General features: G+C 44.7%; 1 protein-coding gene across 7 annotated transcripts in view; it reads right to left on the bottom strand.

Annotated features, from left to right (window-relative positions):
* Smim17 (small integral membrane protein 17) overlaps positions 1-13,739 on the bottom strand; it is a 37,205-nt gene that overhangs the window by 8,575 nt on the left and 14,891 nt on the right. For 5 of the 7 annotated variants that reach the window (XM_031385310.1, XM_031385308.1, XM_031385306.1 and 2 more), the window contains exon 3: positions 9,276-9,424. The exons of the other annotated variants lie outside the window; for them this stretch is intronic. Coding sequence is in view for 4 of the 5 variants with exons in the window: in XM_031385308.1 (XP_031241168.1) it covers positions 9,276-9,424 (149 nt within the window). In the remaining variant the exon portion in view is untranslated. The remainder of the gene's footprint in view (positions 1-9,275; positions 9,425-13,739) is intronic. 7 annotated transcript variants of the gene reach the window in all.

Raw genomic sequence — 13,739 nt, 5'->3', positions numbered from 1 at the left:
GAAACAAAAATACTTATTGAAGAAAAATCTAGAAAGTGTATGTGGGCTGGGAATTTGATGAAACTCAATGTTTGTTACTGACTTTATTGATTGTAGGGATAGCATACAGGAATGTAAAAAGATGTCTGTCTGTCTGTCTGCCTGCCTGCCTGCCTGCCTGCCTATCAGTCTGTCTGTCTGTCTATGACAAGGTCTTGTTATATGGCCCAGGCTAGCCACAACTTACTGTGTAGCCCAGTCTTGACTCCTAATCACAATACTTCCACCTCAGCCCACAAATGCTATGATTACAAACATTTGCCACTACACAAGGAATACCCAACTTTGTTTCCAAGGAGTTTTTAAATTGATATGGTAGCTGCAAAAATACTTTTACAAAGATAGACATCTCACAATAACACTTATGCACTGGGATGGTCAACTTTATCAGCTTGACACAATATAGAACCACCTAGGGATAGAGTATGAATGAGGGATGGTCTACATTGGGTTGGCCTGTGTGCATGTCTGTAGGGGATCATCTTAGTTAATTGAGTGGGAAGACCTAGCCCACTGTGGGTGACACCATTCCCTAGGCAAGGGTGCCAAACTGTATAAGAGTGGAGAAATTGAGCTGAGCATCAGCAAGCAAGTGAGCATGGAATGCATTCGTTTCTCTCTGCTTCTTCGCTATAAATTTGATGGAACCAAGTATCTCAGGTTCCCATCAATGTGACTTCTCAGTAGCATGGAATTGTGTTCTACAGCAAACTCTCCAAAAAGCTGCCTGTTGCTGAGATATTCAATTGCAGTAACAGAAATGAAGCTACAACAGATGTGTAAGCTAAAAAGCTAACTGTCATGGAAGGGTATTGTTATATTAGTGTGAGGTAGTATTTGGAGCCTGTGGAGAATAGAGGGGAAGGAGACAGAGTAAGAGAATGAAAAACAGACTTAAGTGCTCATATTTTTGTTAGTAGGAATAGCTGTGGGGTAACTGTAGTTGACCTCAATTAACCTAACAAATAGGATTTTGAACATTCTTGTATAAAGAAATACCCAGTATCTGAGGGGACAGATAACCAATGACCCTGATCTGGTCATAATACACTCATTGTAATGTATCATTTAAACCCTTGAATGTGTTCAACAACCATGTGTATATTAAAGAAATACTTCTGAAACAAAAAGGAGATAAACAGCCACCAAGTTGGCTCAGTGTGTAGAGATGACAGCCAACCAAGTCTGATGACCCAAGTTTGATTCCCAGGATTGTGTGAGAGGAGAGAATTGACTCCCGTGAGCTGTTATCTAGCTACCAGCTGTGTCCACTGGCATGCTTGCATGATACATACACACAAATAAATAAAGTATAATACAACTAAATAAATAAAGTATAATATAATGTTTAAAATTTGCACTTAAGCGGGGAGAGTAAATAAAAGGACACAAGCATGAAGATAAAATATTTGAAAACTTTTCATGAGATACATGGGTCGGGAAGATGGCTCAATCAGGAAACTGTTTCCTGTACAAAGAGAGTGACCTCACACCCAGGAAGGAGGCTCTCTGGAACTCACTGGCTATCACTAACCAAGGCCTAGGCTACTGAGAGACCTACTCTCCAAAACCAAAGTGGGTGGCTCCAGAGAAATGACTCCCAAAGTGAGGTGTCTGAATAGGAATGCCCCTCACAGACTCGTGTTTGAAACCTTGGCCCCATAGAGAGTGGTACTATTAGGAGATGTGGCCATGTTGGATTGCTGTGGCCTTGTTAAAGGAAATATGTCACTGTGGAAGCAGGCTTTGAGATCTCATCTGCTCAAGATACATCCAGTATGTCTCACAGTCTCTCTCTACTGCCTGAGGATCAAGATGTAGAACTCTCAGTTCATTCTCTAGCACCATGTCTGCCTGCACGATGCCATATTTCCCGCCATGACAATAATGATCCAAACCTCTGAAACTGTAAGCAAACCCCAAGTTTTCCTTATAAGAGTTGTGGGGCTGGCGAGATGGCTCAGCGGGTAAGAGCACTGACTACTCTTCAGAAGGTCCTGAGTTCAAATCCCAGCAACCACATGGTGGCTCACAACCACCTATAGTGAGATCTGACACCCTCTTCTGGTGTATCTGAAGATAACTACAGTGTACTTAGATGTAATAATAAGTAAAATCTTTAAAAAAAAAAAAAGAGTTGTTGTGGGGGCTGGAGAGATGGCTCAAAGGTTAAGAGCACTAACTGCTCTTCCAAAGGTCCTGAGTTCATATCCCAGCAACCACATGGTGGTTCACAACCACCCTTAATAAGATCTGACACCCTCTTCTGGAGTGTCTGAAGACAACTACAGTGTACTTACATATAATAAATAAATAAACCTTTTAGAAAAAAAGAGCTGTGGTCATGGTGTCTCTTCACAGACATAAAACCCAAATTAAGACAACCACTTAAAGATTTTTGTTTATTTTAATATATATGTATATATATAAATACACACATATATATGTATATGTGTATGTGTGTGTGTGTATATATATATACATATATACACACACACACACATACACACATGCATGGATGTCTTTGTATATGTCTACCTGAGTGCTGTGGCCTTGGAGGCATGGGTTCTCGAAATCAAACTTGGGTCCCCTGGAAGAGCTGAGCCACCGGGTGTCTACAGCCCACCAATCATCATCTGTCTCTCTTGAAGATGTCTCAAAGGACTGTGAAAGCCACAACTAAATGCATCGTTTTTCAAGGCAACTCAGCTCTCTAAACCCCAAGCCCATGCTCCTCCCATGCCCTCCTCTCTTGCTCAGAACCCCTCTATCCTTCCCAGAAGCTCTTTCTTTGCCTCATATTGTACATAGCCAATCAGTAAGCCTGCCTGCTGTTCCACTAGAAAACGCTTTGCTCTCTGCGTGCTGCCCCAGCCTTCACCCTTGTCTGAAACTTTGGTCCTTAGGATGATCCAGCAAGCTTTTATCATGATCTCCCTATGTCCTGGGATTCACTCATCCCTTCACACTGATGATGCCAACCCATAAACCTAGTCCCCAGTCCATTCAATAGCTTTGTGCTGGCAAGATTGGTTCAGTGAGCAAAAATGTTTGCTGCCAAGCCTGATGCTCTGAGTTTGATCCCTGAGACACATGGTAGAAGGAGAGAACCACCTCCTACAAGTTGTCTTCTGACCTCCATATATACACCCCATCTCACCCTACCTACACACACAAAAGTAAATAACTAAGTGTAAAATACCTACCAGCTTTGTCCTTCTCTATTCTGGTTGGTTACCATGGTATAGTTTTTAGTCATGGGCAAAGGGCACCAGCCCCTTACCCTAACATCCAAAGAAATACAGGCAAAGATTTTAGACCCACCTAAGAATTCCTGGAAGAAAAACACTTGTTCTCAACTGAGACCAGGGAGAATGCCTCAGCTTGGTGCCAATGCATATGTTGTTTGTTTAGTTAGTTGGTTTTAAGTGTGTGTGTGTGTGTGCGCGTGTGTGTGTGTGTGTGTGTGTGTGTGTGTGTGTGTGTGTGTGTGTGTGTGTGTGTTGTAAATCAGAGGATAGCTTTCCGGAGTCAACTCTTTCTTTTCTCCGTGGGATCTAGGATTGGAACCCAGGTCACTAGGCTTATTTGGCATACACTTTTACTTCCCAAACTCTCTCACCAGACTTTGTTTTATTTTATTTTGATTTTAGACACTACCTAGATAGCTCAGGGTAGCCATGAACTCACGATATAGCCCCAGCTGGCCTGTTCCTCTTGCCACTGCCTTGTGGAAAGAGGCTGCAGGTATGAGATGCCACACTCTGCAGCTGTGTCATCAGACTCTTTCCCAATGGGGTACCCCTCAGTAAGCTGGGAGCAACTTCAGGTGACAATGGGGCAGCCCTAGCAGGAATGCTCAGAACAGTCTGGCATCTGCTCACTTTTGCTGTGTTTGTTTGCATTGTTATTCTTAGTAACTATAAAAAACTAAAGATGAAAAGAGACTGTGGGCTGGAGAGATGGCTCAGTGGGTAGGAGCACTGACTGCTCTTCCAAAGATCCTGAGTTCAGATCCCAGCAACCACCATTATGGCTCACAACCACCCATAATGAGATCGGACGCCCTCTTCTGGTGTGTCTGAAGACAGCTACAGCGAATTACACAGGAGCGAGCGGGGGCCAGAGTGAGCGGGCTGGCAGAGGTCCTGAGTCCAATTCCCAGCAGCCACACACATGGTGGCTCATAGCCATCTGTACAGCTACAGTGTACTCATTCACATAAAATAAATAAAATAAATCTTTGAAAGAGAGAGAGAGAGAGAGAGAGAGAGAGAGAGGAACTGACTGGTACTCCCTCTCCCCCGTGACAGAAAGTCTCCTTGGGAAATCATCAGAGGTAGCTTTTAAAAACAAGCTGACTCATAGGCTCTGGTGGGAGAGTCTGTTAGCCCAACAGCCACTTAGTAAAACCCCACAGCACCATCTGCTAAAGCTGAACATATGCATACCCCCCTCAAAGTAATGCTCCCATCCTGGGCACCTACGGAACACAGAGGGAAACTATCCTTGGTCTACTTGTTTGTGGAAGCTGTCCATGCCTCTGTCTATGTTTAAAAAACAAAAACAAAAACAAAACAAAGCAAAGCTGATGAGGAACCCGGTGCATGACTCAGTGGGTAGAGCATGCTGCACAAACATGAGGACTTGAGGTCAAATCCCAAGCACCTATATCTTTAACCCCAGCACTGGTAGAGCGGCAGAGATAAAGTTCCAGGAGCCTGCTGGCCAGCCAGTGCAGCCCAAAAAGTGAGCATCCACCAGGCTCAGCAGTTTTGAGACCTGGTTCTGTCCCTAGCACCTACATCCGACAGCTCACAACACTCTGTAACTCCATTTCCAGGGAATCTAACTTTCTCTTTTGGTCTCTGAGGGTACTTACATGTGCATGCATGTACATATACACAGATACACAGACAAATAAATTTTTAGAAATACAAATATTTTAAAAATATTAACTGCTGGGGCGGGGGAGTTGGTAGAACATTTGCCTAGAATGCTCAAAGCCCTGGGATCAATCCCCAGCACTACACAAAGTGGGCATAAACTGTGGTGTCATCTAATCCCAGATTTCAGAGAGTGGAGGTAGCAGGAAATTAAGTTCAGCTACATAAGGAGTTCAGTATACCAGCCTGGGCTACATGAGACCAGAAAACAAATCTTAACAACCACTGGATGCAGCCACAACATCTGTATCTCAGCACTCCAAAGACCAAGACAGGATCTCAGATTTGAGGCCAGCTTAGACTATGTAGTATTTCCAAGAAATCAAACAAAGCATTATAACGTAGATGTCTATCAACAGGAAGCGGGTAAATAAATTCCCATTCATATATACAAGGGAGACAGGTGTGGATTAACTCAAAATATATATTTGCCTGCATATAAACTACATTACCTACTCATGTGTGTGTGTATATATTTATATATATATATATATATATATATATATACATTTGAATACATATTATATATTTAAATATATGAAGACCCAAGTTTGAATCCCAAGCACTCATTTTTAAAAACTGCCAGTACAGTGGGAAGAGATTGGCTACAATTTTCTGGCTGCTGGCCATCACCAGTAGCAGGTAAAGCAAGCACAGGGATAACTGCATGCCCTTGAATGTAACCTCTACTTGCTATGTGTCCTAGGACAAACGACCTCTCTGAGTTTCAACTTGCTCATCCATGAAAGACACTGGTAACAACAGCAGACACTTCATGGAGGCATTTTGAGATTTCTGCAGGGGCAGAACACCCGCTGAACAAAGCTTAAAGGGTATGTTCCTTCTCCTTACATTGTTGGCTTGAGGCTGCACCCTGCCTTCAAGGCTAACTGTGTTGGGGTTTCCATTGCTGTGAAAGATATCATGACCAAGGTAACTCTTGTGAAGGAAAACATTTAATTGGTGCTGGCTTAGAGTTTCAGAGATTTAGTCCATTATCATCCATAGTGGCTATTCCTGGTAGTCAACTTGACTATATCGGGAATGAACTATAATCCAGAATTGGAAGGCTCACCTGTGATCCTAATCTGGAGGCTGAGAGATACAGGTTTCTGACCTGGATCATGGAAGGAGATCTTGAGTCATAGTGGCTATGAATCCCAGAAGATTAAAACAGAAAGATCTACAAATTCAAGGTCATCTGGGACAAAGCACGTCCCAGATCCAGGCCTGGTGGCACACACCTTTAATCTGGGCCACACCTTCTGCTGGAGACCTACATAAGGACATTGGAAGAAGGAAGATCACCCTCTCTTCTTTACCTGCTTGCCTTGTGACACTGAGTAACTGCTAGATCCTTGGACTTCCATTCACAGCTGCTGCTGATCATTGTTGGGGAGTTGGACTACAGACTGTAAGTCATCGACAAATTCCCTTACTATATAAAGACTACCCATAAGTCCTGTGACTCTAGAGAACCCTGACTAATACATCATCATAGTGGGAAGCACAGTAGCATCCAGGAAGACATGCCCTGGAGGAGCTGAGCTTTCTGCATCTAGATCTGTGGGCAGCAAGGAAGAGACTGTTCTACACTGGGCAGAGCTTGAACAGAAGAGATCTCAAAGCCATCCCAACAGTGACACACTTCCTCCAACAAGGCCTCACCTACTCCAAGAAGGCCACACCTCCTAATAGCATCACGCCTGTTGGACTGATCATTCAAACACATGAGTCTATGGTGGCCACACCCATTTAAACTACCACACTAACCTTAATTTAAACGTCATCGCTCCACAAACAATTACTTGCCAAAGACTTCTCATCAGAACTTTGGGCCAGGCCCGAAAGTAGAGTCTTGAGAGCCTATGGATGAACCAGTTGCACACATCCTGGAGGTGAGCAGGCAGGACCAAACAAGAGCACCCATGTGACAGTGCAGCAGACAGACACCCTGTCCCCAAGGATCAGAACACAAACACCTCCAGAGTCCATCAGAAATGGAGCAAGAATAAAATAAATCAACCAAGAATCTCCCAGTGGCTTTCACTTTGCAACTGAAAAACAAAATGCAAATCCAGAGGAATATGTCACAAAGAAAATGAGAATGAGCAGCCACATTGCAGCATGGGAGAAACCTCGGGGAGCACTGAAGAGTGTAGGAGATCAATCAAGAGTCCTTTGGGAGGAGCTGCCCTGCCTCTGCGGCCTGGCAAACACAAGGGACACATGGCTATCACCTGATTTCTCAGGAGACTGGAAAATTATCTTCTCAGATGACATCCTTTACACGTTTACATTTTTAAAATAAAATTGCTTTTTTCTAATGAACTCAACAAATAAAAGCACCACATGGTCGGGTTAAGGAAGACACTCAAATACATGCCCAACCCCACAACTATGTTTTTCTCAGTGACGATGGATAAATTGTTTCTAAGGTTGGAATGGCCATTCTGAAGCCCTGGAGCTTTACTTAGGGTTTTGTACTTACTACTAACATTTAGTTAGTTGGTTGGTTATTTACTTATGTCATGGTTCTTACCGCGTCAGTACCCAGGAAGTTGAATTCACTTATCTTCCATTTTGTAACATCTTTCTAACTCATGTCCTTTTGCCTACTTTCCACCCTTCCTCATCCTCACATTGCCCTCTCATGGCCTCTTTTCTTCTAGCTTTCATTTACTTAGTTTTGAGACAGAGCCTGCAGTTTACAATGCTCATTATTTCAAATGTTTAAAAAGGAAACATTCCACGAGACAAATATAATGTCAGACCTACAGTAAACCCTGGGGCTGACAGTTTGCAACCTCAGTGAGAGTTGGGGTATATGTCGGGGGTGGGAGGTGTGGACAAATATCAGGGCTAGGGATGTAGCTGGGTGGTAGAGTGCTTGCCTAGAACTCTTGTTTCCAGCACTGTGCTGGCAAACCCAGCACCAGGATGTTGTCCAGCAATCCCAGCACTTAGGAGGTAGAGGTAGGGGGATCAGGTTCAAGATCATCCTCTCCTACATAGTGAATTTTGAAACCAAATTGAGGTACAAAAATGTGTGTGTGTGTGTGTGTGTGTGTGTGTGTGTGTGTACACGCGTGCGCGCACAGGTGCACATGCTCACAAGCGCCCACACACACACATGGATGGGAAAGAGTATTAGAGTGTCTTTAGAATTGGGTTTGTCTATTGCTTTACTTTCTATATGAACCATGGTTTATTACAGGTTTAGGCTGAGAAGTGGAACTAGAGTAGACAACTTCAGGTGTGGGGTAGGGGAGGAAGGCAATATGGCTCACTGAGTAAGAGGCACTTGCTGTCAAGCCTGACCATGAGTTCAATTCCTAAGAAAACCAACTTCTACACGTTGTCCTTTGAATTCTGTGTCTCATACAAATAAATGTTACTTTAAAAAATAAACAAGAAAAGGCAGGTAGCAGTCAGTTGCACCTGGGGAGACCTGGGGAAAGGGGGGAGATTAGAAGATCCTATAAGTACAGTGGATGGAAGGGGAGAGGAAGAGAGGGGGAGCCAGAGAATTCACATCTGACTATCCATGGGATTCTTTGTGAATTAGAAAACGTATCACCTGCAGAAGGGAAAGGATGAGAGTCAATGAGAGCGGGGAAAATCGTCGTAATAGTGATGATGATGATGACGACGACAGCAGTAACAGAGCACTGGGGTGCTCTGTTTCCTGGGGTGAACATTCTGATCGCAGGCCCTACTTGGTAGTTACAGTTATGGCTCCATTGCACAGATGGGCAAGGGTCTCCATCACAGCCTCAGAGCTCAGGAGAGTTGGGACTATCCTTTAAATACTGCACCTGTGGGACTTCATAACCCATGCTCCTAGACTGTTGCAGGATACCACACACGGAGCCCAGGACAGACGCAATGCACACATGCAACCAAATTCGCAGGTGCAATGAGCCCAACAGAGAAACTGGGGACCTCCCTTAGGGGACGGAGAGACAATGTGCACATACGTGCACAGACCCACGAAGGAACACAGACTCCTGAGTGTAAGCTCCCTGCAGGATCCCTTCTCCCAGGTTGCTGAAATTTGTGTTCGATGTTCAGGCACTAAGTACACCTGGTTAGATACCCCTCCCCGCCGTCTTCTCCCATTCTCATTCCCCAGACCTAGAGCAACTGTAATGTGAACCCGCCCACCCCAGAAACACGCATGCACATGCATTCACAGTCACACGTGAATGCACCTCCCCGATCACTACCCACGCCCCTAGCCCAATCTCCCGCCCCCTTCCCGCCCGCGGGGTCCCTCTAAGGACTCACCCTCCCCAATCAGACCCTTGCAGGCACTGCAGAGCTGGAGCTGTAAGGACTGCGGCTGCGCAGATGCGGAAGCTGGGGGTAGGAGGTGGGACGTCGGGGGAAGAGAAGGAGGCGGCCTTCTCTCTTTCCTCCTCCTCCCTGCAGGGAGCCTGCGTTTGAAGAAAACTGGAGACAGAATGCAGTAGTGACCAAGCCCCGTGCCCTGTGGTGTAGTTGCAGGAGAAAGGATGTAGTACAGGTCCTGAGGGTCTAGCCAAGGTGGAGTGCGCCCTCCATCCCCAATTAAGTTATGTCACAGACCAGCGTGCAGACACCTGCTACAGCCAAGATTTTTGCACGTGCCTCTTCCAGATTCTCTACTCTAAGCCGCGCCCCTCCCCCCCACCCCACCCCCACCCCCTGGCTTCTAGGGTGAGAGGAGATTGGACGGAGCTCAGACAAAGGCATGTCAGCCTGGAGCCCAAGGTTCCATAGCTGGAGTTAGGTGCTGGCTGTGTCATCTAGAGTTATTACTTAATATTTCTGTGCCTCAGTTTTCCATTCTGTTAAGTGGGAATAATAGGAATAACCGCCACCACTCTCAGGATTTCTGTGAAGGTAAAAATAAGAAAGTAATACATGCAGACTTATTTATTGTTGTTCTGGTTGTTTTGCCCCCCTGAGGTCAGATCTATAGCCCAGACTAACTGGGAACTTCTGATCCTCCTACCTCTACCTCCCTATCGCTGGGGTTATTAGGGGATGTACCACCAACCAAGCCCCATTTAACACGCAGAATTCTTAGAAAGTGTCCAATAACTGTTAGTGGTATCATAATCACCATCATTCAAATTCTACAACAGAGACCATTGCCAAGTTGCTCTCAGAAAGGTCACATTAATTTTTTTTTTAATTCGGGTGGATGAAGAGATGGCTCAGCAGTTAGGAGCAGCCATACACAGCCATCTGTAAGTCCAGCTCCAGAGGATTTGATGCCCTTTTCTGGCCTCAGAGGACTCAGTGTACTGAGCAACTTGTACTCAGATGCATGAACATACACACATCTACATATGAGTAAAATGTTTAAATACGTGTTCAAGGTTATGACTGGGCTGTAGGTGAGGAAACTTTACTTTCACTTTTGTCCCTGGTAAATTTATTTTCATTCCTCTAGTTTGTCATAAAATAGAGCAAATGTGACCATCAATCAGATTAATTTTCTCGAAGAACAAAAACACTAACCAAAAACAGATTACAGGAGGAAAGGATTTATTTGGCTTACGGTTCCAGGTCACAGGCCATCTATGAGGGAAGCTGGGATAGGGACTTAAAGTGGCGACTATAGAGGAACACTGCTTGCTGGCTCATCTCAACTAGCTTTCCTACACAGCCCAAGATCACCTGTCCACCGAATAATGCTGCCCACAGCGGGTTAGCCCCTCCCAACTCAGTTAACTATTAAGGCAATCCTCCACAGACACGCTCACAGAGTCACAAGGACTTAGCGCAGTGATTCTCAATCTGTGGGTCACGACCCACTTGAGGAGTAACAGACCCTTCTCATGAGGGTCACATATCAGATACTCTTCCTATCAGATATTTACATCCCGACTGAGACCAGTAGCAAAATGACAGTTAAGAAGTAGCAACAAAATAATTTTATGGTTTGGGGGGGTCAACACAACACGAGGAACTGTATTAAAGGGTGGCAGCGTTCAGAAGGTGGAGAGCCGCTGCCTCTAGATAATACCTCAATCAAAGCTTTCCTCTCAGATAACTCTAGGCTGTGTCAAGTTGACAGGTTAAAGATGCCCGGGACTCTTAAGAAACGAGTATCTGGGCATGCCTGTGAGAGATTATCTCAGGCTGGCTGAGGTGGTAAGGAGCCTCCTTCACCAACAGTGGTCAGTACCATCCCATGGTCTGGGGCTCTGGACAAAATTAAAAGGGAGCCGTGAGCTGGGCACAAGCACCCATTGCTCCCTGCCTCTGATTGTAGATGTAGGAGTGTGTAGGAGTATGACCAAGCTTCTCCTCCTGTGACTGGCTCCACCCTCAAAATAAAGCCTTTCTTCCTTAACTCATTTTTGTTGGCCATTTTGTCATGGCACCAACGAAAGTAACTAAAAGAGATATGCTTTCTCACTGGAAGATGATCCAAATGGGAGATTTTTATTAAGTACATAGCACACAAAAGTAATATATATATGTGTGTATATATACATATATATGAACAAATGAATGAATGAGTAGCAAATAGCACACAGACAGCAAGACACATCAGGTGCTTACAACACCCAGTGGTCAACTCAAGTCACCTGATAGAGACAGCAAAAGTAGCTTCAAGCTGATGGTTGTAATTCAGCAGATGTGACATGCAATGCCCTGCTTTAACAGGGCTTAACTACTAATTGCTTTAACTGTAGTCACTGTTTGAGAGTCCCAGGAAGAGTTCAGAGTTCACTCCCTACACAACCTTCCAGCATCTCTTTCCTACCATGGGCATTTTTTTTATATATATACCACAGAATAAACAATGTCTATTGGTAACGGCTTACCTGCTAGTTCTTCTCCAGGACAGTGTGGTTTAGTTGGTTGGTTTGGCGGCTGGCTGGTTTGGTTGGTTTTGGTTTTTCATAATAGTGTCTCTCTGTGCAGTTTTGCCTGTCCTGGAACTTGCTCTGTAGACCAGGCTGGCCTCAAAGTTACAAAGATATGCCTCTGCCTCCTGAATGATGGAATTAAAGGTGTGTAGCACCACTTCCTGGTGAACAGCATGGTTTTTAAGCACCCTTGGGTGTTCACTGTTCTCTGTCTTCCCTGTTACAGAGCCAGGGGTCCAGTCTGCCCCAGGTCCTTAAGTCTTGGAGGGCATTTGAGATAAACAAGATAGAGTGTGGTATAAAAAAAAAAAAATGCCCTGTTACATTCAGAGAACAGGAAGACTATTGCCTTCTGTTCCTCCTGTGGCTCCAGGGGACAGTGCCCTGGTTAAAATAATGGATCACAAAACAAAACCAAAAGTCATGAACCTGGGAATTGTTGGGTCTGGAGTAGGGATTGATAATCACAGGAGGAAGATAAGAGACAATAGGGAGACAGAGTAATGATTATACACACACACACACACACACACACATATGAAATGGTCAAAAATCAAGCTAACATTTTTAAAATACATGACAGTTTACCAATATCGTTTATATTGCACTGTCCCATCATTGTTGAGAGACACTTTGTGTTTTGAAAATGAGTAGATGAGCCTCCAACTATTCCATGGACAGCTCCAAATCTCAACTAAAGGGAGATGAACTGCAAAACAAAACGCTCTATTCAGTTCTCACCAAGATGTTAGGGAAATGGCAGATTAGGGGAGACAGAGAGCTGGTGATGTTGTTAGGGGCTTAAAAGCTAGGATCCTGAATGGAGATTCAACTGTGTACTAGTGTAAACTTTAGATTGTTCATTAACTAGACCCCAGTTTCTTTGCCTGGAAAAAAAAAAATGAGGACAGGAATACTCCCTGCCTGGGGTGGGGGTGGTTCTGAGGGTTAACTGAGTTAGTGCTCATTTCTTATGCAAAGTGAGTGTTTAGTAAAGCATCTACCACCAGGGACCAGGGAGATGGCTCAACAAGCAAAAGACCTTGCTACTGAGAGTCTCCAGGGCCCATGGGGTGTCAAAGGAAAGATGCTCTGACCCTGCATACTCACATTTTGACAAATGTGTGTGGACACACACACACACACACACACTAAATAAAAAAGTAAACAAGTTTCCATTAGTTTCAGATTACTATTTTATTTTTTTCTTTGTACATGTGGTGTATGTGTAAGTGTGTAGGGAGGAACCCTTGTTTATACATGTGCTTGTGGAGAGTAAGGCCCTGGAATCCATCTGCCTCCCAAGCCTCTCACTGCCAGCCCAGAGGTCACAGGTATATGCCACCTCCATGGCTTTTACATGAGTGCTGAGGACCTGAACTCGGGTCATCAAGAGTTTTGCCCACTGAGCCATCTCTCCAGTCCCTATTATAACTAGACTTATACCACAGGAAAGAACTCTAGTTTTAATCTTGAGAGTTCTTCGAAGATGGGTCTGGGGAAATGATGTCACTGAACAAATTCCCTGGGAGAGTTTCTCTTTCAGAAAGAAAAGAGGACTGAATAGATGGCTCAGTGGTTAAGAGCACTGCCTGCTCTTCCAGAGGACCGGGGTGGGGTTCAATTTCCAGGACCCACATGGCAACTCACAACTGTCTGTAGCTCGAGCTCCAGGGGATCTGGCACCCTCACACAGACATACATGAAAGCTATAAATAAATAAATTAATAATAAGCAAGCAAGCCGTGGAGTGGTGGTGCACACCCTTAATCGCAGCACTCAGGAAGCAGAGGCAGGTGGATCTCTGAGTTCGAGGGCAACGTGGTCTGCAAAGTGAGTTACAGGACAGCCAGGGCTATACAGAGAGATCCAGTCTTGGGGA

Source organism: Mastomys coucha, unplaced genomic scaffold, assembly GCF_008632895.1.
Source record: "Mastomys coucha isolate ucsf_1 unplaced genomic scaffold, UCSF_Mcou_1 pScaffold21, whole genome shotgun sequence".
In the NCBI taxonomy this organism is placed as follows: Eukaryota; Metazoa; Chordata; class Mammalia; order Rodentia; family Muridae; genus Mastomys; species Mastomys coucha.
The sequence above is the reverse complement of the archived record's forward strand: the minus strand, read 5'-3'. Positions and strand labels throughout refer to the sequence as shown.